Raw genomic sequence first — 15,061 nt, 5'->3', positions numbered from 1 at the left:
TAAGAGGTGGTGTGTTGCTGTCACGTTTTAGGGAATCTGAAAGAAAGAGTCTTTGCTGTGAATATGCACATGAGAACAGAGCAACTTCCTTTCATAGCTTCCTGTAGCCACCTCTGCATCTATATTTCATTGCTTTTATCCTGTTCAGTAAATGGATAAATAGAGTAATTTTGCATTATTGCTGCAAGACATGATATCCTTAAGTAGCTTAGGGACCTTCTTTGGAGAATACTGTTTCATTCAGTTGCATTTCACCCATATCCCTGTAAAACCAGTGGTCTCCGTTGCTTTCAGGCACTGTACAGAGGGGCCAGCCTTCTATTTATCACTCTTATACCAGGTGCTCAATGTCCTTAGTGGTAGCCTTTGTCCTTTTTGCAACCTTTATAAATTGAGAGCAGAAAATAGTAATGTTCTGTATGTCTTTTCATTATATACCATATCTTAAATAATATCTGATGCGCAAACTGCAAGATGACTGCAGTATATTGTGAATAGCTGCTTCTCTCTGCTTAAAAACAGAGAAGCTGATGGATACTAAATGAAATGGAAAACATTTCCTCGCTATTGGTGCCTTTTCATAGTAACATTTGGAAAATACTTTCTCTGTTTTGTTATGGATCCTCTACCCCTTGTGTTAATTCATCTGTCTACTTACCCGTTCCAGAACGAGAAAGAGAAATTATTCGTCAGGCAGCAGTACAGCAGACTAAAGAAATGGATCTCAGTGTGGTGCGTCTTATGTTCACAGCCTTTCTTCCTGACAGTAATGGTAGTTTCACACGGAAACTTGATCCTGTTATATCAGATGCAATATATGACAGCAGTAAGTATATTTGGGTTTAATTACCTTTCTAATAAGGGGCGAGCTTTTGTACATACAAAAATGATATGTAGATCTTGCTATACGTAGACTCATCCAGCCCTGCTGCTTCCAGTAACAAGTAGCCCATGGATAATTGGCCCTATGTCTATTCCAGTGCACATGGTGTCATTCTGGTTTTTAATAGATGGTGATATAAGCCGTAAAGGAAGATTTTATTTTGCTGTTAGCATGTTTAATCCTTATATTATGAGGATTTTGTAAATTCTTAGTATATTCGTAAGAAGTGCTTGCATTTTGCAGTGTGTTCAGCTGCTTTGTATGACAAAGCCTTGTCACACAAGATGTGAGGAAAAAATTACTTTGCTTCAGTCTTTGTTGAGAATTTGACACTTTTCAGTTTTGCTGGCCATCTGTTTGTCCTTGTTTTGTGAGACTAAGACAACCAGCCTTCTCAATCCATTTCCTTTAGACCTGTCAGTATTTTTTATATTTCTGTTATAACCCTCTATTCATCTTTTTTCTAAGTGAATCTTCTCACTTCATGTTTTCTCTTGTGCTTTTCAATTATACTTACTCATCTTACCTGAACCCTTTCTGGTGCCTGCATTTTCCTCCCTGTAGCTGTGGATTACCATGTTCTTGATAGTCATTACGGAATGACTCAAATTACCTTTTTTTTTTTTTTTTCTTTCTTTTCCTTTGCACAAGTCATGGCTATATCATCACTTTGTAAAGGACAAAGTCTAGGTGAAAAGATAGTAAGTGTAACTGTTCTAATATAGTGTGTTGCTTGCTATTAATTCGGGAATGTAGTGATGTAGCACAATCATTTTGCATATATTCACTGAGAGAACAGAAGTGAAGTCTGCTGTTATTATGGCACACATGACATACATTTTCTGGATGAGAAAGCACAATCTTTTTATCTGGAGGCTGAGGTGAACTTACCAAGCAGTGTCTTTAAGAAATCTTGATTTTTCATTAGAAACAATTACAGGTTCCATTTGTTTTCATTACTCTGTCTCACACCTGAATAATGATAGAGGGTATTTGTAAAGCAGAGAGGAAGAGGACGAAGCATCAACAGAGCCATACGTATAAAACCTTTTGAAGTTATCCTATCCCTCTGAACCTGGCTATCAAAATATTGACTCCAACTAAGGAGATGAAATAGAAGGGAAATTTTGTATGCAGGTTTCTGCTGTTCTAAGTTGCTACATAGATGTCAGTTACTACTTTCTGAGCTCCCAAGGTGAATTCTTGGTTGTTAATTGCAAAAAAATTTTCTCAATTTTTGGTGTTTTCTAATACTCTTCATTGGCACCATTCAGGCCTCTTCCACAGACCAGACACAACTTGTGGTAGCATCGCTGCCTATCACAGCTGCTTTTACTTGTCAGATGATAGTTCTGTCTTTGGGATCAATAGGTATCCATTGATGCCTCTGCTGAAAGCCATGAAGGTGGGCTTTTTTATCACAGTCCAGTATATTGGCAGAGGGCTGACAGTGCTTTCAAGTAAGCCACAGTGGAAAGCAAAGCCTTGCGTATTGCATTGAAGTTCTGAGATACAGGGAACAGCTCTCGAGAATGTCAGGCTGTCAAGAAAGCAGGGAAGAAAAATTTTTATTCTTTTGTAATGCACTCTTGTCATAAAGCTAGTACTAGTGCAGAGTGCTGGGTGCAGTTCACTGCTGTGCTACTTTAGTAATTGTGCTGAAATGGCCAGGGCCTTATTTTATAGTTCACGGTTCAGTCAAAGTTTAGAGGATGCAAGATTATGCCTTTCAGATGAAAAACTGTAGATTTCTTCATTTTTGAAAAAAAACAAACACAAAAACTAGACAAATTTAGGCAGGTTGTATTGGAGGCTTGTCTTTCAATTGCATTTCTATGTGTTGTGCTTGGGTTTTTGTTGAAATCTAAAACCGTTATGAAGGTACTTTTGGGTTTTTTTTTTTACTCTTTTCTTTCAATAGAAGCTCCCAATGCCTCCAACTTAAAAATTGTAAGAATGGACAGAACAGCAGGATGCGTAACAGGAGGGGAGGAGATTTACCTTCTCTGTGACAAGGTGCAGAAAGGTAAGAGTCCAGAGTATTGTAAGGCACACCAGGGTGTTCACCTGGCGTATACATGAAGCCTGCTGTGCTGCCACAGTATTCTCCCACTGTGATAGTGCAGCAGGATTTGTAAGCACTCAGCCTTTCTGGAAGTCAGGCCAGCATTCCAGAAAATCCAGACAAAAAAATAAATCAAAATAGCCTGCTGCAAAGAAAATACAGCTTGTGTTGCCTCCACAGAGGACATGCTCTTCTCAGATTTCTGCCCTTGCCCATGTTCTGGGATTTTTGTGGGTGGTGGTTCCTGGGTGATGTTTGACTCTTATCAACTAACACCTGCTCAGAATTACTCTAAAGTTTCTGATTTATTATTAAGTTCCTGATTATAGCAAGTAAGTATGGGCATTCTGTGTTAACCACCAATGGGAACTAAATGCATTCAGTACTGCTGCTAGTAACTTCATTTTTTTATGTATATGCAAGTGGTAGAGATTACTTGGTGTAAACAGATACTTCGCACAGACTCATTTTGGTAATCTCTGCTCATGGCTATGACTGTGTCAGGATTGAGCCGTGTGGATTTGGGTGCTCTTTTTTTGGATAGGAAGATAATGGTTAATGTGGTTGGTTGTAGTATTTGGGCTGAACTAAAAAGAAAAAAGATGGGAGTGTGGGAAATCCTTTGTAATTTTCATCTATAGGGAATACCTGAAACTCTCTGGTATAGATTGCATGGTGGAGTGGGTGTCCCATTCTCACCTGTTTGGAATCAGTCCCTGCATATGTTGTCAAAATCATGCTGACATTTTCTATTAATACAGGCTGTTCTTTTCCACCTCTTTCTTGCAAATGTTCTTCTGCCACTTAGGAAAGAGAGAGGGCTCTGGAGGCTTTTAAAGGCTTTGGAAAAACTGTTTTCCATCGGTAGTGTATATACCCTCTGCTATCAGAAGGGCCGAGATGAAACATAACTTTTGTGCACAAAATAAATAAATAAATGTCTGACTCAGTGGAAGCCCTGAGGTGGGGTTTCCCCTCAGCCAGATCGGGGTTTCCCCTGACCTCATTGCTCTGAGAAATCTCCTGCCTGAAGGAGCTTGAGCTTGCAGGACAGCATGACTGGAAGTGGTGGTTCACAGTCTTGAGACTAGCAGGTGGTGGTGGATCAGAGGAAGCAGTTTGTCTGCTCCAAAAGCCTGTCTTGCATCAGTCACCCTAAGAGAGAGTAGGCTTTTTCTGTTTTCTTTCTTACCGGGGTGGTGGGGAAGGAATATGCTAGTGTGCTATTTCCCAGCTTCTCCTGAAAATAAATAAATACAAAGAGAACAAATAAAAATTGTTCAGAGGAACAGAAGTCAAATCACATGTTTCTGGCCCATGCTGTGTCTGGGGGGTGTGGGATCACTGCTAACATGCCGCTCGCTCACATCACACCCTTGCCATCTCTCCGAGCTGCAGCTCTGAAGTGGCACGCTGCCAGCAGCAAGCGGAACTTGAACTGTGGCACTTCAGGTTTTGCTACGGTTTTTTGAACCGAAACTGTTGGAGGAGAGAGGGTGGTTTCTACGTTTCATGCTTCAAGTTCTCCCCTCCCTACATGTTTGTTCCAAATAAAGCTCCTCTGGAATGTTTTATAGCCCTAGAATAGGAAGAGGTAGCAAACCTAGTTCTCCTTTTACTGCTCAGTAAATAGCAGCTTCAGTGAAGTCATTAGAATTAGGCTGATCTAAAATTGATGTCAAGAACGGGTTATTTATGATGTTTTCATAAAACGGATAAAGATAATTGTCTGTTATGTACTGTTATCATCTAGCCAAAAAGTAACAGTGTTGATTTTTATCTGAAATAAACTTAGCCAAAGTTTAAACAAATGCACAAACATCCCAAAGAGTGTTTGTTTCACTCTTTGCAGATGATATTCAGATACGTTTCTATGAAGAGGATGAGAATGGTGGTATGTGGGAAGGCTTTGGAGACTTTTCTCCTACAGATGTACATAGACAGGTGAGTAACAGAGCATTTATAATTTGTTAATGATTTTTCTCATCTCTGTAAACTAGGACTATATTCCAATAAGTAAATTAGGTGAAAGCTTGTGTCCCATACTAATCTCTTCTCTTCTTGGTTACTTCCTAATAATAATACAGTCTTAACTGTTCTTTAGAGATGTACATTAGGTAACTAGGCAGGTTAGGAATACAATACAGTGTGAGGAAACTGGGAGATAGACCCATTGCTTTAACATGCAGCACCAGTGTAAATTGGGATAGGATATACAAAAAGCTCATGGAGCTCCTGTGAACACACTGAGAAAGCCACCAAATAGATGCTGAATGATGAGGGGACAAACGGTGTGGTACTAACACACATGATGCGGTGATACTTTGCATGGCAGTTGTGTCTTTCCCAGAAGGCTTTAGGACTCGAATTCAGAAGTGCAACTGAAAACTAAAATGGAAGTTTATTGTTGTGGCAGCTTTTGCTAAGAATTTCTGCCTCCCAAGCTGTTAGCCAGCTCCTACAAAATAACACAAACGTAAAAGCAAAGTTATCAAAACCCATGCTCCATGATAGATGCGATTGTCATTGTTTCCTTCACAGTTTGCTATCGTGTTCAAAACACCCAAGTATCGAGATGTCAATATCACAAAGCCAGCATCTGTATTTGTACAACTGCGTCGGAAATCTGATCTGGAAACAAGTGAACCAAAGCCTTTTCTCTACTATCCAGAAATCAAAGGTAATTCATTAAACCTGTTCTATATATTGGAAACAGAAACTGTAGGGTCCCTAGGAATGTTTTCAATAAGATAGGACTTGTTGTATGAGGAATTTTTTTTGTAGTTGTTATTTCTGGAAAATAGAACATTTGCCTCCTGGTTCTATGCAGAGCTAATATGAAATGTGGTAGCTCTGTAGTGGGTTTGTAGCGTTTTTTTGTTGGAGTGATAGGCAGTAAACCTGAGTATTTTCATAGTGAGGCTTACTCCCTGCAAGTTTCCTATATGCACATATGCCTGTCCATACAGTAGATGGCACTCTCTTCCTCTTGAGTTTCTGCAAAGCAATATATGAGGACTTTTTATTGTCGGCGCTTCCATATGAAACCTTAAACTAAAGACAGGTTCGTATCTGGTTGAAAAAGTACGTATTTTGCAGTTCTCCCCTTTTACCATCCCAGCTCACAATTTCGCTGATGGTTTTTAAGTTTCCAGTTGCCTCTACTAGTTAAGTAAGCCCAAGAGACTTCTTGTGAGAGCAGGGAAAATGCTGTTTAAGTCACTTGCGTTAAAATTGTGGTTGCTTAGCAGAAGTAAATAGTTTGCATCAGGCCTGCTTCCTAAGTTGATAATGAAAAGAAGTTTAACTAGCAGATCTGGGCCCTTTAAAGTCTGCATTTGAAATGTTTGGTGTGAATGGCAGCAGCAGTCATGGTTTTAAATATCAACAGTGTTAATGATATGGAAATGCCTTGAGGCCCATGGAATTGGTGTTCCATTGTACTAAGACAATATTTCTGCTTAACGGTTTACTTGCCTGCAGGTTACGCTATGAAGTCCTAATCTTGCACGTTTTCAGTGCCTAACTTAGAGCTGTGTTAAATCAATACCCTGTCAAAATCTCTGGAATGTGTGTGCACCAGTGGTAGCGGACTAAGGACAGCTGAGGAGTGAGGGGGGGTGGTTGATGTCCAAGTGGATTTACCGAAGGCCTATTATAACAAAATATCAGGAAGCATGCATACAGAAAAACTTGCAGAGTTGCTAGAGGATTTTGTATTGGTAATCATTTCAAGAACATCTTGCACAAGTATTGTGGAAGGTGAAGCGTACAACTGCAGAGCAAAGTTGCCAGATTTGAAGCAAACTTCTTTTATGTGCCTCTTACTGGAGTAAAATCAACTCAGCGTTATGTGCATTTTTGGATCCCTTACATGACCTAATCATGAAATCACCATTTAGGGACTGCTTTTTTTCCCCGTGTTGCAAGTGTTAACACAAACTTAGACGCGTGTGTGTGGATTTGTTGTTTGTTTCTCTGCCTAGATTGCTCTCTAGAGTTTTCCCTCCCTGTCAGTGTGAGTATGCCTGGTGCGTGCATGCGTACATACTTCCAGATCATGTATGCCTGAAAATAATGCACTTGTACTTTTCAGTATACTGTTTGATGGGTTCAGCTGTCTCATTTGGTGCACTGACTGATGTGCCTGTGCATGAAATTTCTTTTTGTTGTATGGCTGTTGAAAACTATTAGATCGTTTGATGAATGAAGGGTATTTTGTTATTTCCTCAACAGTTCCATTAGATTTTAACCCTTGTACTGTTTGCATCCTTGTTTTTGTAGATCTTTTCATGACATTTTCACTTTCCCCAGTCACTGGGATACTTTTACGTCTTTGTGTTTTGCTTTCCAGGGGGGCTATGCTATGGAGTATTTAGACTTCTTTTCCTACTGTGGCTCAGCATGGTTTGACAGTATTATGTCCTGCCCGAAAATAAGCTATCTTTATTCTGGTGGCTTTCCTGATACTTTAAGTAAACCAATTCAAGCAAACATTGATTTCACCATTTCTTGCCATCCCTGCCCTTAAACAAAAGTTTAAAGGGCGTTGCAGGTACTATGCACTGTTGGAAATCAAAGTGCTTTGTGGTTTGCTGACTCTTTGATAAGGATCCATTTCTGAAGCAGATTTGCTTGGTAGAAGAGCCTGTGCTTATATTCCCCAAAGACAAGTTTTCTTGAACCAGTCTCTGGTTTGGGGCACTGGTGCTGGTTTATGACTTGGCTTAGACATAGAAGAATTTTGGAACTGCTGATTTCTAGGGGTCTGAGTACCTGAGGCACTTTTGAAGGAAACTGAGCCCCCATCTCTGCACGTTTCCCTCCCAGTCTGAGCACAAGGCACCTGACATAACTGAAGAGGCCATGCGGGCCCGAGCAAAGCTGCTGGTCTGGCTGGGGACTTGGCACTAGCTTGTTTCTCACAGGAATTCTCACTGCTCCATTACATACAAAGTTGTTCTGTTATTTGGAGCTTGAAGAGAGTTGACTTTTCTACAGCACTCTGCATTTCCTTTATATAAAATAGTACACTGCAGTAATGCTTTCTGTATGCACATCCTGTTCTGTGTGTGGCCACCAGTAAGAGTGACTCCATATCCCATCTATTCCTTCTAACCCAGATAAGGAAGAAGTGCAAAGGAAACGACAGAAGCTCATGCCAAACTTCTCTGATGGCTATGGTGGAGGCAGTGGCGCAGGAGGCGGTGGCATGTATGGAGGGGGAGGTGGCGGTGCTGGCTCTGGTAAGGCAGCAGTTTTGGGGAAAGAACGGAAGGGGGTCTACTTTGAGAGCAGGACAGATGTTTATTCTGATTTTTAAAACGTGATGAGGATTTCATCTCTTTCTAGGTAGATAAGACCTGACTCACCTGTCTTTTTACCAGTGTTACTCATTTCAGTGAAGCATCTTGTTTTCTAAATATTTTGTCAGCTCCTTTGCCTTCCTACTTGGATATAAGGCTTCTGGTGACTTTTTGTTTTGTTTTGCATTTCCTCCTTCCTTGAAGCTTTAAGTCAGGTATTGCCTTTCTAGTTGAGGGAGTCTGAGTCAGGAATCCATCATATCTTGGCTTTGTTGCTTCCTAGGGCCTCGAAGGCACTGAAATCCATGAGACAGCTCAGCTAAATACCATCTTGGGTGTTTAAAATTAAAACAGGTTCCTCATTATTTCTGAGACCAGGAGTGGAATTTGGCAAATTAACCCTGTCAGTGCAAAGAACTGTTAAAAAATTTGAGACGCTATTTAGCAAAATTTCTACTGTGCTCTGTCTGTTGAAGCCAGAGCATATCTGAGATGCTGGATCATAAAAGCCTCACTTTGATTCTTGCAGCAGAACATTAAAAACCTGTAGATCAGCAAGTGTCATCTGAACCACAATACCTTTGCGACCCTTTTTTTTAGAGCAGGGGACAGAGCAGCAGTTTTCAAATTGTTACATGCATTGCTAGCAGTGCATCTGTAGCATAATACCAGAATGCAAATCTATTGTAATCACAGAGATTTGAAAGCACAGAGGTAGCTTGTGCAGCCTCAGTTGAATTTTAGATGAAGCATACTAGTGATACTACATTTGTGTGGTCTTACGGATGCTGAGATAGAGTGTCACTAGCCAACCATGTAGAATTTATTTGGATTTTTGAAGGGGTAGGTTCACCTTCAGCCTAGAATATTTGTTTTAATCAAATGGAGTAAAGCAGAAAGTATGTATAAAACAACATTTCAGGTCTTTAGGTTCAGTGTTCTTCCAGATAGTGTTTTCCTTGCTTTAGGGTGCAATTGTATTAATTCTTAATCTTTTCCCTTTCTTTAGGGTTCAGTTACCCTTCATATGGATACTCTGCTTTTGGAGGAATGCATTTCCACCCTGGCACAACAAAATCCAATGCTGGAATGAAACATGGTAACACTAAAAATGTCATCTTGCAATAGCTGAATTGAGTTTAACCTGTAGTGTCCTGCAGGTCTAGCTAAGCATGCTGGGGAGGGCTATATTTTTTTTCCCCCTGAGAATTGGTGTCTCTTCTACAACCTCTGGCAGCAGAGGGGTTTATAAAGATTGTACTGCCCTGAGTCTCTTTTATTCTCTCCAGGTCTACCTTAAAAGCTCTCTGTGTGTTCCCCTTTACTGCTAACTCCTGAGAAGCAGTCACCAAAACCCCCACCACAAGCTTCTGTATTCAGTGTGTTTCAAGCAACAGCCCTTTTGCTTGATTGAACATGCTGATTACAGGTCACACAAGGACTAGACCAGAGAAAAGGTATCTTCCTGTGTTGCCACAGTCTGGTACGACACAGTAGCCCAGAGAAATTACAGTAAAGTTAGTGGAAAAGATCAAGTTAATAATAAGGGCATTTTTAGCTTCTTAAAATAGGGAAGTCATTTCAGATCGACATGTTGAATACTCTGGAGTTATTTCCAAAGTCTCAGGGATGAATTTGCTGTCATAAACCCAGAAGTAAATCTGAGTAATTCTGCTAGATTTCCTGGGAATACTTCAGACTTGCATTCTTGCACCATAAAAAGAGAGGTATGTTTGTTCTTATATATAAAAGTTTATCTTCAAAGCAGAGGCTGACAAAAATATAACATCACTTCAGAACCAGTGACATTGCCGTGTCTGTTCCTTTATATTGGCATCTGGAGTGTTATGATTCATGATTGTTTAATGATAACACCTATGTGGAAGTAAATTTTTGGATTGGGTTCTTTAGGGTTTGGTTTTGGCTAGTTGAGCTTTATCACTTGCATAAAAAAGCAACAGTATTGGACATTAATGAAACTGATTTTTGTTTGAAGGTCTATCAAGTAGTACAGCTGAACAAGATGGGAAGAGCTCTGATAAACAATGTGACAAATGGGACACGAAACATGACGTGAAAGTGGAAACTATGGAGAGGAATGAGTGCAGAACCTCTGGTGATAATGAGGAGGAGGGTGCTGCTTCTTCCTGTAAAACTGAATTAAATGAAGCAGATTGCAGGTGGCAGGGTAAGTGGACAAGTAAATGTATTTAAGGTAGGTCAAACTGCAGTATGGGCAAAGCTGTTGTTAAAGGCCTGGAAACTCCATAAAGGTCTGCTTGCTGTTTTCAAAATATGGTAATGCCTCCTAGAGGAAACAGGAGGGATTCCATTCCCCCAAATCGAAGGTTCCTCCCCTTACATCCTTCTGTAAGATAATCTTCCACCTTTGTACTGCCACTGGGCAACTGAGCTGCTGCTTGTCATGCAAGGAGAAGAGATAGTTTAGCCTGCCGGGCACGTTTAACACTGCTTTATAATAAACCTGTAAGAGGAACACTGAAAGCAGTGAAAGTATGTGGAATACAATTGACTTAGCTTTTGATATTTGATAGCTTTAATGGATGAGTAAATGGATGTTGGCTGATTGTTGCAGTAGTCCCTGCAATCCTACTGTTAAATTGCATGCAAAGTAGTGTTAAAGGTTTGAATTTAAAATGTAAATGTGTCTGTTCCCATGTGACAAATACACAGTAAAATAACACTGTTGGGTAGCAGTTGTAATAGCTCAGACAAAAGAGGAGGAAGACAAGAGTAGTCAGTAGAAATGGTTTAGCAGCAGAGCTGTGAAATATAAGAAGACTACAAATCACCCTTTACCAAACAGTAAGACATCCTTTTCCTGGATTGTTTTTTAAAAGCATTGTTGAACACTTTTTTTTAAAGAATTTGAGTAATCACTATTCTCATAGTAGTGGTAGGAATTGAGCAGAAAGGAGGTTTTTGTTCTTGGCTTTTACCAAGTGCAGAGTGATCTTAGACCACTTTCGTTGTTCCCTAGGTCAGAGAGTGGGCACGTGGTCTGGTGTTTGTTAGCCCTGTGTGGCACTTGCTGTTAACAGCACTAGAAACTGTGGCTTGGGAAGCCAAAGTCGCATAGTAGATGGGTTAGTTGTAAAAACCTCCAAGATGCAGCTTCTTGTGATGTGAGAAACAGATGGTGTTCCTGAGAAAAGCTGAAGAACTTGCTGTTTGCCATTCTGGTTGTGGTAAATCCCATGACTGAGTCAGAGAGCAAATTCTTTTGCTGATATGTGAAGAAATAGTAACATCCACGTAGGAGTCACCAAGGAGGGGCGTGAATTGTTGACCTGGATTCCCAGTAATGAATACTGTAGGCGGGAAGTTGACTGTTTCTTTATCTATTATAATGGCGTGAAACGAGGCAAGTTCAAGCTCCAGATTATATGAAGAATAGATATAGAACAGGTTCCATGAAATAGCTACTGCAGGTTAGAACATTTGGGTATTAAACTAAAAGATGCTATCATGTGGTATTTTGAAGGATCTCTTTCCTGTGTGCTTGATATGGGAAACCAGGGAGGTTCAGCATCCAGTTTTTTGGTCTTTGGAAATGTCTATAATGAGAAAAGACTGAACTGTTTAACACCCTTTACCCTGGGTAGGTATCCTCAACATAACATCCATTTAATGCTGTTATTTAGTTTAAGAGGTAAGTAGCAAATCTAAATGTATCAGCCTGGGCATATAGTATAGGACCCACAGTGATGTATTGGCTAGAACAGTAAGCTTCATGGATAGCTGAGTCAGTCTTTGCTTTACAGAAGTGCTGTATCCATGTTCATCAGGGACAGGCTTCTGACCCAGTCTAAATGCGTAGCTGGGAAGCCAGGGTGTTCTCACCCTACGTGTGCTTTAAATGACAAAGTCTGCTTTACTTGTTTGCTCTGAAACTGTAATTTCTAACCTTACAAGGTTTTATAGAAACATGAAACTTAAAAATACAGGCTGGTTTCAGATGATACTGCTTCCCAGAATGATGACTGTGGTTTGAAAGCTCATCTGTTTCATTTTCACTGGTTTCTTGCTGATACAGAACCACAAAGGTATTGACAGAGCAGCTAGAATGACTTTTTTCCACAAATAAGTTTCTTTCCTCCCCTTTTTCCCTTTTGCTTCCCCACCATGATGAATTCTGCTTTTCGATTTCTCAATGCTTGCACATTTTATCAATCTAAAATCAGGATACTAAAAGTACTAAGCATTGTAAATACTGGAATGTTTTAAACAGGTGAACAGACTCTCCCTGCTGCTGCTGTAAAGCAGGAGAGACTGCGTGATCTGAGTTGGAGAGGGGGCACAAAGCCCTGCATTTATCCCATAGCTTTTCAGTGAGTTTTTGTGCAAAATCTGACAAGTCACTTGGGCGTCTTGTGCCTCAGTTTCCTCAAGTCTAAACTACTCAGAACTGCATGAGAGGTTCTTCCGAGTGCTGTACAGACAAGAGTCCTCAGATGTAGCCTGTATCTAAGCAAGTTCCTGCTCCTTTTGTCTCATTACACACGAGTGCAAATCAATGCAAGTAAGCCAGTGCCACTCAAACTAGTAGCTTCCAGGGATTGACTGTTCGCACAATTCCTGCTGCCTAAGTGCTCAGCATGCACCTAGTTTTTCTTCCAAGGGACTCATCCCCTCTGTCCTTACCTCTCAGGCAACCTGTCTCAGTGGGTCAGAAGCATTGAATAATGCTTCATTCAAAGGTCTGCACTTCATATATCTTTGTCAGCACAGAACCTATCAAAAGAAGGTGGTGTTGGAAGGAAGACAACCAAAATGATGAACACAAAACTTTGTGTTTCAGGTGGTCTGTTCCTGGAGAAGGCCATGCAGCTTGCCAAGCGCCACTGCAATGCTCTCTTTGATTATGCTGTAACTGGAGATGTGAAAATGCTGTTGGCTGTTCAGCGCCATCTTACTGTTGTCCAGGATGATAATGGAGACAAGTAAGTTGGCCAACACGTACTGGGCGGAAAGTCATGTTTTGGGTGGCAGAATGGGATAGTCAATTTGCTCTGTCCCTCTTGGGTGCTAATCACGGATTGCACCATTGCTGTAATCAAATACTGTTCCTCTTTGTGCCGTTTGGGAGAGGTACAACTGCAGTTCAGATGTTTTTGTTGCAGCTGCAGAAAAGTCACTCACACCACAACGTTCATTGTTCCAGTGCCTGTCAGAAAGTAATCTGGACATTGAGAGTGTGTTGAACACGTTGTGAGTTCGTTTGCCATTCTTTTCTTAAAATCTTGACTGATCGTGAAGTTCTGTGGTTGCATCATGATACAAAGTTGATGGCATCCTCAGCTTTGTGCTGAAGGAGAGTGCCCCGCTTTTTATTGCAAGTGCTTAAGTCTTCATAGGAAGCTTTGAAGTTACAGATGCAGCAGGAGACTACAAACAATAGCTGGAAGGTCCACGCTGCTTTTCTCCCACTGACACTAAGCTCTTCCCAGAGAATGATATTTTGTGCCTGCTTACACCTGTACTGTATTGTAGTCTTCCAAGAGATGCATGGGTGTTTGTGGCAGACTTGGCTGCTAATATTAGCTTATCAGTCCTTCAGTGTAGAAATCCATTTTGTTCCTCTACAGCTATGCGGATTCTGTGGGACTTAGAGCGTGAAATACACTGGGGAACTAATGATTAGTAGTTACTTAAAAGCAAATTCAGCAGAAGTGGCTTTGAACATATGCAAAGATAATTTCTTGAATAAGCAAGTGACATTATCACATCTTCATTTTTTAGCTGGCAGGCTTTGGACACACCCTGTGCAATCACTTATGCTTCCTTAAATTGTAGTATTACTACAGTAGAAGCCATCTAAGCCTTAAGGTGTCCAGCTAGATGGAAAATTACAAGTGACTGAGACCTGCTATCCCACTGTACTCTGTGAGAAGCAGTACTTTCACTGCACTTTCAGTGAAAATAGGACTCAGATTACTGATAAAGGACTGCAAAATCAGAGATAGGTACTTTACTTTGCTTTCAATTGGCAATCTAATGTCTGCTTTGAGGAAAGCAGGAATATGAATGTGGCAAGAGCTAGGAACAAAATCTGCTGGCACTTTGGACAATACAGCTTCTGTGTTTTACGGGAAGAAAGGAGGGGGTAGAGGAGTACTGAGCAAGTAGGACCTGCATTTAAATATCAGGAAGGTGCCCCTCAGATCTTGACTAGCAGAGCATTTCAACAAAGTCAAAATATTTTTCAGAGTGATGGTAAATAGCTGTTTTCTTCCTGAATCAAGTACCTGCAAGTATGTGAGGTTCAAGCTTATGTCGTCTTTCTCCTGGGATGCATTTTAGTCTGTGAGCGTGTTATACATCTAAAGTACTTTGCAGCTTATTAACAAAACAAAGTTTTGGTAACTGTCTTCCAGCTCTCTTGCAGGAGTTGTCTTAAAAAAAAAAAGAAGTCAAAATTCATATATAGTTTTCCCTGTAATCATTAAAATTATATAGCAAAAACTCTAAAGTTTTTGCTTAAGCCTTTAAAGAAATGAGCAGAATTGTTGACAGCAACATCTGTCGTCATAGTAATATGTAGGGAATGAAAATACCCTTAATGGGTATAGTGTTGTGTTTTATGGCTTTGAGACAAAACACATTTTCTTGTGATTAGTGTGTATTTGCAGTGGGCACTCAGTAACACTGGCTGTTACTTTATTTATACCAGTACCGCTGCTCTCCAGAAGCCTGACAGTATTGTGGCACTCTGCCTCCACAGTGGTGCTGAAATGAATTTTTTGACGTATGACTGTTTAAGAAATGGCATTAGTTGCCCTTTCA

The 15,061-nt window shown here is 40.4% G+C and overlaps 1 protein-coding gene across 2 annotated transcripts in view; it reads left to right on the top strand.

Moving 5' to 3' along the window:
- The window catches only part of NFKB1 (nuclear factor kappa B subunit 1), a 59,572-nt gene that overhangs the window by 33,660 nt on the left and 10,851 nt on the right, over positions 1 to 15,061 (top strand). For both annotated transcript variants that reach the window (XM_040598597.1, XM_040598587.1), the window contains exons 8-15: positions 668 to 826; positions 2,805 to 2,909; positions 4,801 to 4,892; positions 5,490 to 5,628; positions 8,072 to 8,194; positions 9,264 to 9,353; positions 10,251 to 10,442; positions 13,077 to 13,218. In XM_040598597.1, coding sequence (XP_040454531.1) covers positions 668 to 826; positions 2,805 to 2,909; positions 4,801 to 4,892; positions 5,490 to 5,628; positions 8,072 to 8,194; positions 9,264 to 9,353; positions 10,251 to 10,442; positions 13,077 to 13,218 — 1,042 coding nt within the window. The remainder of the gene's footprint in view (positions 1 to 667; positions 827 to 2,804; positions 2,910 to 4,800; positions 4,893 to 5,489; positions 5,629 to 8,071; positions 8,195 to 9,263; positions 9,354 to 10,250; positions 10,443 to 13,076; positions 13,219 to 15,061) is intronic.

This window comes from Falco naumanni, chromosome 1 (genome assembly GCF_017639655.2).
Source record: "Falco naumanni isolate bFalNau1 chromosome 1, bFalNau1.pat, whole genome shotgun sequence".
NCBI lineage: Eukaryota > Metazoa > Chordata > Aves > Falconiformes > Falconidae > Falco > Falco naumanni.
This window is presented reverse-complemented; position numbering and strand designations above follow the sequence as displayed.